Raw genomic sequence first — 11114 nt, 5'->3', positions numbered from 1 at the left:
CTAAGTTTTTTTTTTTTAAATTACTATAAAAAAAATTGGTTATTCAAAAAATATTTAATACAAGATTTATTATAAGTTGTACTTATCGTAGTAAAAAAAAATCAAAAATCGTCCCAATTTTTGTTTATAAACATTTAAAGTTCAAATGCTTACGAAATATATCAAAATCGCAAAAATTTACAATGAATTTTGAAGTTGAAAATTCGTAAAATGTTTGTGATTTATATCTCAAGTTATAAAAAAAAGCAATACAAGGTTATCCATAGGTTGTTCTTCGAGTAACTAAAAAAAATTTAATTTTTTACGAAATCACGTAAAATAACGTTATATTACAATTTTTATATAGGTAATAAATAATAATATATATCCTACTAATTATCATAGACTGACAAATCATCTCCGTTCAAAATCGTTTTCTTCGTTTTTCGTATACAATGATATCATTGCATTCAAATTTAACACATCCATTATAGTGACCTACCTACTCTCCATCTTTACTATACAGCAGAGCGATACCCACTTTTTAAAAATGCATTTATAATTATTAATTTATATTTATCTCACAATCTTAAGAAGCTAATATGACAGATAAATATATTTTTTAATTTTGATCCATTGATTATAACCTTACAACTATCAAAAATGTTAACTACAATAAAGATTAAAACAATATATTGTTTATAAAATATTTTTCAAAAACTATTATTATAGTTTATTTATTACATTTTAGCTGTACTGGCGCAGTATAAAATTAAGGCAGGCCAATACGTTTTTAGGAAAAAATAGGGCCACCAATGTATACTCTATGATACCCCAAATGGCGCCCCTGTATCAACTACAAAAGAGTGATCCTAATATAAATACATAAAAATATTTAATTCTTATATAAATAACTATTATTTTTAACTGAATAAAATGATTTTGGTACATCAAATTAAATAGTTGAACTCGCTAGTGAAGATTAAAAATAAAATTTAAATTATAAATCATAATTTATTTTAATTTAATTTATATATTTATTTATTTTTTAAATACTTTTAATTAATGATAATTGTTATTGTATTGAAAGTTGTGGGATAAGTAATTTTTTAATATGTAGGTACCTATTAAGAATTGACTGTTTTATAATTTTTTGTACTTTCTACCTAACTATTTTTTTTATAACAATATTTTTAAGTTTTCATTCCAATACTCAATACCTCTTACATTATTTTAATGATTATTTTAATTTGACAATAACTTATATAAGAACACAATGTATGGATAATGCATTGAGATATTGCCAAACTAATTGTATCGTTTTAATTTTCATTGAAAGTTTTGTTTTAACAATTTTTTTTAGTATATGTGTTTATGTATATAATACCTATATTTTCCTATTCTGATAATACTTATTAAATTTTCAAACAAATCTTTCTTGGATACATATATATATTAGGTCAAAGGAACTCTAAATTTCTGGGATCTTATTTTTTAACAATTTACTTTCCATATAATATATTGCATTTTTTATGATATTGCGCACTCTTAAATTTTTGTTGTAATTTCTTCCATTTTATATTCACCTTGTACTTTATTTAAATTACTTATTTTATTCTTCTAATATACAGTGTATTAATAAAAATTGTACCTTATTAAAAATTTTAAATTATACCTACCTAAGTATTGTTTTAAATTAGATATTAAATTTTAAATTAAATTTTTGAAATGTATTCTTTTTTTTATAATGCAATTATAGAATATATTTAACCTTAAATCCTAACCCTGTAGTTATAGTTACAACTTTTACTTAAATATTGAATAATTCATTTTGTTTAATAATTAACTGTTAAGTGACTTTTTTAATTTTGTAAATATATCACTACTACTAAAAATATAATTAATGATGGATATACAATTATTAGTCAACCAGTAGTAGATCAATGTTGGTTAATATTAATATATTATTATTAATAGGTAGTAATTATTATTAGTATTATAATTAAAAGTTGAAAATATATAGTTTTTAATTCTATAAAATTGTTTTAATTATCCAGTTTTTAATTTCATTATAGTCAAAACAATCACTTTTAATTAATATTTTCTATCAAACATAATATTAATATGTATTTTCACACTATATCTTTAAAATTTAAAATTATGTAATTATGCACGTGACTCCGTGGTTTAAGACCCGTAGCTCATGGCTACCACTGAATTATACAAATATACTTTACAATGTTATATGGGCTCAAATTACCTACATAATAGATTAGATCTATTTTATGGACAATGGATAGTATAGATATATTAATTACAAATTGATCATAAGTAAATAAAAAAAACAAGCTCAGAAGTCGGAAATAGATAATAGATAACAACACAGTTAATTTTTATTTTATACATAGATATATCATATATAAAATAAATTATATTTATTTGTTATAAAATTGTAAATTATATTTATTTGTTTATTTTATGTATTTGTAGTTTTATATATTATCAAATAAATCAAATATATATGATAATATTGATAATAATATAAACTGAAGTGATATCTATTGATAACATATTAACAATAAATATAATTTTGCAAATATGTACACATCATTAGAAATGTATTATATTATAATTATATTATTTTCTTAGTAACTTATTTGGTTATTTGTCATAATTTTTATTTATATTTAGATGTTTATTAATTTATATGTTGCATTTTATTGTAATGAACTAAATAGAATGTCTCATAAAATTACCTTTTAACAGACAGACATTTAACAACAAAATATGAGTTGGTTTAATCAGTTTGATGCATCTGGGTTTGCAAGTCTTGCAAAAACGGCTCTTAAAGAAGCTCAAAAGACTATTGATAAAGCTTTGGACATTAAAGACGAAGATGAGAGTGATGAAGTATCCCAAGACCAGGAGTCTGAAACTCCAAGAGAGACGGATAATCAAGATTCTCAACAAAAGATTTCAAAATTAGGTTCAAGTTTGTGGAATTCATTTACCAACTCAGTATTTGAAAATGAAGATGAGGTGGTTGATAAACAAAGTGGTGTGTATTTAATATACTAATAATAATAATTATTAATCAACTATGAATATTAAATAAATTATTTATAAAATTTATTCATTGATGATCCTTTGAATGAGGTATCTACCTGCTTTTTATTTATGTTACTTAGTACATTAGATAATTGTTAATAGGTATTATAATAATTAAGCTGTAATATGAATAAATTGGTTTAAAATGTATATTTTTAATATTAATGTTCTTTAATTGTTCAATATTGCAGAAATGAGGCAAAGCATGTCGTTAGATTTATCTAAATCATCTGCAGAAAATGATTTAATTGTGGCAAATCAACCAGCTAGATCTACAGGACAATCGCCATCCACACAAGATGAACAATTTAATGTTATTGAAATTGATTCAGAATCAAATATTGATGTAGTTCGAAGGACGAAGAGTACAAGTTTTAACAATACTAATCGTCTTTCTGCTGTCAGTTGTGATAGTGATCGTAAATCTACAATATCTACTGATAGTGTTGAAATACTTGGATCAACATCAACTACAACACCCGAGTCATCATCTATAGAAGTCATAACATCAAGTTCAGTAGAAGTTTTGGCTGTTATCACTGAACCAAATAGGTTAATATTTTATTAATTTTTGGAATAAAGTACACAAGAGAAAGCCTAATGAATCAAAATTAAGGAAATTTGGTTGATAAACTCTACTGTTCTTTCAATAAATAGTAATTTAAATTGATTTAATAAAATAGGCTCAAATGTCAGCCTATAAAAGAGAGGAATTGGAAATAAAATGTAAAAACCTTCCTTGTTGATAATTTTTATTAAACTTATCGTTCATTTTTCATTTTTTTAAATTACTTTAAAAGTTATTAAACATATTTATTTTTTTATTAACATTATTTTTAGAGCATATGATAGACAATATTCACCAGATACAATAGAACCAATTCCAGAATTAATCGAGGACGATGATAGTCTTACTTGCTCAATATCAGATAATGTAACATGTATGGCTAATGAAGATACTTTAACACCACATCATGGAGGAATGTTACTGCTAAAATCTACTACCTCTTCTTTAGATACTTCTTTTACAGAATTATCATCACCTCATGAGGTAATTATCTAGAAATAAAATTATAAAACATTATACTTTTAAATTCTGAAGGGGTCTGATGAATATATTGATTTTACTATGTATGATTTTTTTTCTAAGTTTAAATTTTAGCAAATTGGATATCTGCACATAAATTAATGATCTTAGTTTTTTTGTTGTACCTCAAAAAATATAAACCGTGGAAACTTGAAACACTCGACTATAAACAGTGGCGCCGAGTTCAGTTAAAAAAGGTGGTTCAATTCTCACAAAATATCACCCACCCACCTAAAATTCATTATTCAAAAACTTAAGAAAATATTTAAAACACAAAGCCGCTCGCGGACAATATGATCTCATAAAATAATATTCTCTATTTTTTATTGTATAATAACATGTATCTATTTCAATAAAAATCACTTTTTAATATACACAAACATAATTTTAGTTCTTAAAAACTATTTATTATAAAACAATAAATATTAAAACATTTTGTGATATTTTATAATTTCAACTAAAAAATAAAAAAGTTTAGCCCATCCTAGATTAAATGTTTTGATAATACAAATGTAGTACTGGCAAACTCATCTATAACCTGATTATAATCTATATCAATTTTATCTACTATAGTCATAGTCTAGTCTCCATTAATTTGTATAGGTAGTCGTAGTATCATCTATGCAATTTGTTTCTACAATTACTTGGTCATCAATAATCAAAGTTTTATGATGTTCGTTGTTCATATAATCATATTAATAGGTACCTACTACCTACTGGCTACTAAGTTCCAGTTTTACCTAATTATATAGACCTAGTCACTCAGGTACCCACTCCCAATTTTAGGTGGTGCATTTGCACCACCATAAGTACGTACTCGGCACCACTGACTATAACTTTAAGCTATTTATGGGCGGTTATAAATTTCAAATGGTTTTTGTATCGATAAAAAATTTTAGGCTCAGTTAAACCTATAGAAATAATATAAGATCCCACATAATTAATTTTTTTAGTAATTTAATAATATTTAAAATGGATGTACAGGACTTTTTTTTTTATCAATGTATGAAATTTAAATTTTAACAAAATTCATCCAAAATCATGAAAATTTGCAAATAATTTGGTAACTAAAGATGTAGTTAATGTTCAATTTGTATAGTTAAGGCTTCAAAAATAATTCAAGGTTTCTCATAAGTAGTTCTTACAAATACTCAAAAATCTTTTAAAAAAAAATATGCATGCACAATTTTTTTTTTGTAGATATTTGAAGATCAAATTTGGACAAAATAAAATATGAAAATGAAAAATAAGCTGTATAGTAGTAATTTAAAATATTATTTACGGATACTACTTGAAACTTTTACACTTATTATATTTTATACACAATGAAATTTTAAAAATATTTAGAATTTAGATTAATTTTAAGCTATTGCTTATTTATACCATAAATAATTTATTTAATGTTGTTCTACGCTAAGTCCATATTAACCCAATAAATAAAAATTATTTTATTTTATTTAATTAATAAATAAATTGCTATAATAGCCAATATAAATATATCATAGAATTTACTTAATAAATAATTATAGGCTGGCTAACTGACTGTTTTTGCTAATTTTGTTTTTTTTTATATTTATACAATGAGTTTCATTGAATTCAAATTTAATACATGCATTACAATGACTTACTCATTGACAAAGTACATTATGTACAATAAAGTTATCTATTTCCTCCCTCTTTTAATAATATTATTAAGAATTTTTTTAATTTTTAGAATTCCGGAGGATTAGATATACTAGAAGAAGAGTCTATTGAACCAAGTTCTAATAGAAATAGTGTTATATTACAAACTAATTACATAGAAACATTTGACAATTTAAAGAATGTCCAAAATAGTATGAATATCATAAATACATTAAACACGAGTAACTCATCAATAGATTTGTTAAAAGTATCTGATACTACTTTAGGAAGCAGTAGTTGTGATGATGGTAAATATTATTTTATTAAATATACTTAAGAACTGAAATCTAGTTGGTATTGAATTATAGAATATGTATTAATATTTTGTTTTGTTATAGAAACCATGGTAGGTAGCACAATAGATGTAACATCTATAAATGAACAACGTGAACCATCACCACAAGCTTCTACAGATAAGTAAGTTAGTTATTAATAAATACGTAATCTCTTAAAAATTAATATAATTTTGAATTAACTTAACTATTAACATTAATTTTAAATTTTAAACTGTATAAAATAAAAAACATCTGTACTATAAATTAAAATGTTAGCGAATTTCATTATATAGTAATTAATAATAAGTCTTAATAGTATAAAAGTTTAAAATTATAACAGTATTGTTTTAGTTTTATTAATTTGAATAATTTTTGTTGGAAATTAGACAATTTATTTGTATTAAAACCTATAAAATTCAAATAATATTGGCACAAACATAATTTTTGTTTTCAGTAAATTAATATTACAATTATAATATTCTATTTTATTTAGTCATTCAGATTTCGTAAAAATTGGTTCAAGCGAAACAAATTCTTGTGATGAACTTGAAACATGGACCTCATCTGATATTGAAGTAATATCTAGTCCTGCTACTAATGATGACAGTGAAAGTAATGCATCTCATCGACATAGTCCAGTAAAATATCATCCAGACCATTTACCATCATTTTTATCTGGTTTGAATATTATTATTTTATCATTATTACTATTTCACTATAATATATCTACCATGATTAAAATTAAAATAAAAACAATTTTTTTATTTAAATTTAAAATTATATAAAAATGCATTTTGATTTTTATTTATATAGGACAACAACATGGACCAAAAGACTTTGAAGATCTTCTAAAAGTATTTAAATAGAAATAAAATTTATTTTCTAATCAGTATTTAATAATAGTCATAATTTTCAGAAAATTGTTGAATTAAACTCTACAGTTAAATCAAGAGAATCAAAATTAATTGATTTAAGTAAAAAAAATGCCGAATTAGCAGCCAATAATTCAGAAATGAAAAGGTAATATTTATGAAGTTTTTAAAAAATAAATTCTATGATTTATTTTTTAGCCAATTAGATTATTTAAACTCAAGTAATTTAAATGAAGAATATACTCAAAGATTAGCAACAATGGAGAAAAAGTTTCAACAAGCTATTAGAGAAAAAGATCAATTACAAAAACAACTAGATGTAAGAATTAAAAAACTTATACTGAAATAAGTATATATATTAAAAGCTAAAGAACCTGAATTTTTAAGCCAGATACAAATGTAAAATATTGCTATTTAAAAATGTTGTATTTCATTTAAGATAAAAAATATTATAAAAATCAACATACATGCTTAAGTAATGTTTTTATTTTTTAAGTCTGATAATAGGTCAATTCAAAACTAACAACACAAAATTAGTTCTCCTGAACACATTTGATATGTTGTAATTTTAAGATAGAAACTACACTAAAAGCCTTGTAATGCATTGGATGAAATTTCATGACTATTATAAATTTCTTTTATATTATTAAATAAAACAATTTATAATTTCTACTACAAGCAATACGCATTAATAATTATAGTTTAAAATGTTTGTGTTATGTTCTTCTTGAAGTTCTTATATTTTATTTATTATTTATAGCAAAATAAAAATTCTGCACAATTTAAAGTTCTTATTGAAGATAAAGATTCTCTAATTAAAGAACTGAGAGACGAAGGAGAAAAATTGAGTAAACAGCATCTTACATTAAATAATATAATAAAAAAACTACGAGTAGCTGAAAAAGAATCATTGAAAACTATAAATAAGTATAAGTTAGTATTTTTAAAATATAATAATCAATTACCATGAATGTTTCAAAATCTTATTAATACATTAATCATTATTAGAGATCAACAAGAAAAATTATCTCAAGAAGTAGAAAGAATAAAAAAATCATTAGCTGCGAAAGAAGAGATGGAAAGAAGTCAAATTGAAGCTATTCACCAGTTAACAAAATCTAATCAACATTTTGAAAAAGAAAATATAAATTTACTAAGCCAAGTTGATAATTTAACATCGACTCTAATATCACTTCAAAAGTAATTATATTTAATTTATTATTATTTTTTCAACCTAATTGTTAATTGCGTAATCAATTTGTATTTGATTGTATTTTTAAAACAAATTAATTTCTCTGCTCTAATCTCTTAAAATATTTATTTTTTTAATCATCATCTTAATTGAATAATTAAAATATATTCACTTTTAATGTTTTTTTAATTATTTAATATAAATAAATTATATTATTGTTTGTTTCACTATTATTAAAGTTATAAAAAGAATTAGTTTTAATTCATATGATATTATTAAATACTATTTTATTAAAATTTACTTTTTAATTAATAGAGAAATTCAAGGTAAAGAAACTGCTGTGCTAGAATTAAAGAAAGATTCCAATGAACTTAAGCTAATAGAAAAAGACAAACAAGATTTAGAAGAAAAATTATTAAATAAAAATAAACATTGTGAAGAAATGAAGATTGTAATAAGTAACTTAAAATCAAATCTTTGCAAAGTTGAAGAAAATAATTATGTGTAAGTTATAGTTATTTTATAATAAATGTGTATGGAAATTATCATAACAATGCAAAAACAGTAGTAAAATAAATTATTATTGTTAATTTAAAAAACCTACCTTTGCTTTATTTAAGTACTGTTTAAAAAAGTAAGATTTTTTACAGATATTCCTGATTTACTGAAAAACTATATTCATAACATAATTATTATTTATAAATAATTATTTTCATGTATAAATAATTTATATAGATTGATGAATGAATTAAAACAAGAAAATCTTTCACTTATTAGAAGATTAGAAGAATCTGAGAGAAGAAGAGAAAACTCATTACAAGAAACTTTAAAAGCTACACAACCTTTGGTTAAAGAACTCGAAGAAAAATCTGTCTTAGTAAATACATTAGAACATGAATTTGAAAAACGTGAACTGTTACATTTAAAAACAATAGGTAAAAACAATTAAATTATTAGTTGCAGTTGTGCTATTGAATAAATTATTTTGCTTATTATTTTATTATTGTACATTTTATAAAATGTCTAGATGAACTACAAACTTCATTAAATAATGCAGAAAGTAAAATAAAATTAATCGACTCTAAAATACACGAAAGTAATATTTTTGAAAAAAAATGTAGAGAGCAAATTGATAGTCTGTTACAAAATGAAAGTGATTTAAAAGTTAAATTAGAAAGTTTAAAAGAAGAAAATGATGCATTAAAATTAAACTCAAATAAGTATAGAATTAAATTATAAAAATAAAAATTGAAAACCAAGGTATAATTTTTTTTTTCTCTTTAGTCTAGTAAAACTTGAAAATGAACTTGCAGGAAGTAAAAAGTTACTTGCCGATGCTACATTAAAAATTAATACTCTTGAAAATGAATTGAAATTTGAAAAAGATAAACTAAATATAGAAATTGAAAAAAGAAAAAAATTACAAGTATGTTGCTTATCGATTTAATTAATTTAAATTAATCATTTAATCATATTTCTGAATAATTTTCGCTCTCAACAGCATAATACATCTCATCAATCATCTCCAACTACAAGTGTAGGAGTTCCCTCAGAAGAATCTTCGTTTTGGCCATCAGTATGACTTTTTATTTACATTTTTATTTTTTTCTTGTTAAAAGTATACAATAAAATAAAAGATAAATTTAAAAGCTACTTATTTAATTACAGTTTGCAGATGATGATAGAAGCTCAGTTACAGAAAGGGCTTGTAGTATTTATGATCCAATGAGAACATCATTTAGTAACACAACAACAATTTTAGAAAATTTACAGTCACAAATAAAATTGAAAGAAGGTAGAGATAGAGAAAAATGTTTTGTTCTTAGATTTTGTAATACTATATTATTATGTACTCATAGGAGAAGCACTCCAATTGCAGTGGGAATTATCAAGAAGAGATCATGAAAGGGATCAATTGACAACTGGATTAGCCGCACTTACTGCTAAAGTAGAAGAACAATCCATTTCACTAGTGGAACTTTCTGACCTTCAAAAACGGTATGATGCATTATTACAGCTTTATGGTGAAAAACTAGAAGAGAGTGAAGAATTAAAACTTGATCTTCAAGATGTAAAAGACATGTATAAAGCTCAGGTAAATATAAAACATATATAAGTTATTTAATAATTAATTATTTATAAACTATTATTCTGGTTTTATTTTCAATTTATAGATCGATGAACTACTTAAAAGAGATAAAACAGGATAAAATATCTTATTAAATATTATAAATTATTTCTTAAAAAAATTGTAATAATTTTTTATCCTTCAATTATTATTTTTATATTTGTATATAATTGAATTAACACTTATATGTGTGATTAAAATATATTTAAAAAACATGTATAACATTATTCTATATTTAAAATGTTAAGAACTATTATTTCTGTAATCAATATTATTAATTTTCTGTCAAGCAACTATTGTATCTTTATTTTTAAATTATTATAACTGTTACCATTTTTTTTTTATTTATTGTTTTATGTGAATTCTGAAAAGTATTATCTGTAGGTATTTTTATTTTCTAGTGCAATTTGTTCTTTATAATATAATGATATTATTTATTACTGTATGTTATGTATGTCTGTGATAATAAATATTATTTTTATTGTTAGCATTATATATTTATTATGTTCATGAAATTATTGATGTTTAAACAAATTTGAGTTTTTTGTAAGCATTTATTTAATAAATTTATTATATTGTGCAATTTTTATTTTTATTAATTTATAATACTAGATTCAGTCATTGAAACACTAAAAAATATGAATAACCTTATCCCTAATCGCTAGAAAAGCATAACTCAGTGGTCGACACATATAACCATCTATTAAATCAGATTCCCTTAATAAATAACTACATAATAAAAATGTTATGATATTAGTACAAGTAGTCAATATTTAATATTTTAAACATA

The 11114-nt window shown here is 22.5% G+C and overlaps 1 protein-coding gene across 1 annotated transcript; it reads left to right on the top strand.

The window, feature by feature from the left end:
* The first annotated feature begins 2577 nt into the window (after window positions 1–2577).
* Window positions 2578–10908, top strand: LOC132921840 (TATA element modulatory factor). Its single transcript, XM_060985067.1, has 19 exons — window positions 2578–3037; window positions 3279–3639; window positions 3928–4138; window positions 5889–6105; window positions 6196–6274; window positions 6626–6810; window positions 6946–6986; window positions 7049–7152; window positions 7203–7323; window positions 7765–7937; window positions 8013–8204; window positions 8512–8700; window positions 8932–9131; window positions 9224–9416; window positions 9481–9622; window positions 9698–9772; window positions 9865–9991; window positions 10056–10291; window positions 10371–10908. Exons 1-19 carry the CDS (start codon window positions 2767–2769, stop codon window positions 10404–10406), a joined length of 3153 nt encoding a protein of 1050 aa, XP_060841050.1. The 5' UTR covers window positions 2578–2766; the 3' UTR covers window positions 10407–10908.
* The last annotated feature ends 206 nt before the right edge of the window (window positions 10909–11114 follow it).

Source organism: Rhopalosiphum padi, chromosome 2, assembly GCF_020882245.1.
Source record: "Rhopalosiphum padi isolate XX-2018 chromosome 2, ASM2088224v1, whole genome shotgun sequence".
NCBI classification, from domain to species: domain Eukaryota; kingdom Metazoa; phylum Arthropoda; class Insecta; order Hemiptera; family Aphididae; genus Rhopalosiphum; species Rhopalosiphum padi.
Note: the sequence above shows the minus strand (reverse complement) of the source record. Positions and strands in the feature narration are given on the sequence as shown.

What these genes read in the sequence shown, in the direction of transcription:
- LOC132921840 (XM_060985067.1), top strand. Translation starts at nt 2,767, where the DNA reads ATGAGTTGGTTTAATCAGTTTGATGCATCTGGGTTTGCAAGTCTTGCA. An exon ending in GGTGGTTGATAAACAAAGTG is followed by an intron (nt 3,038 to 3,278) that starts GTGTGTATTTAA and finishes TCAATATTGCAG; the next exon opens with AAATGAGGCAAAGCATGTCG. An exon ending in AAAACTATAAATAAGTATAA is followed by an intron (nt 7,938 to 8,012) that starts GTTAGTATTTTT and finishes AATCATTATTAG; the next exon opens with AGATCAACAAGAAAAATTAT.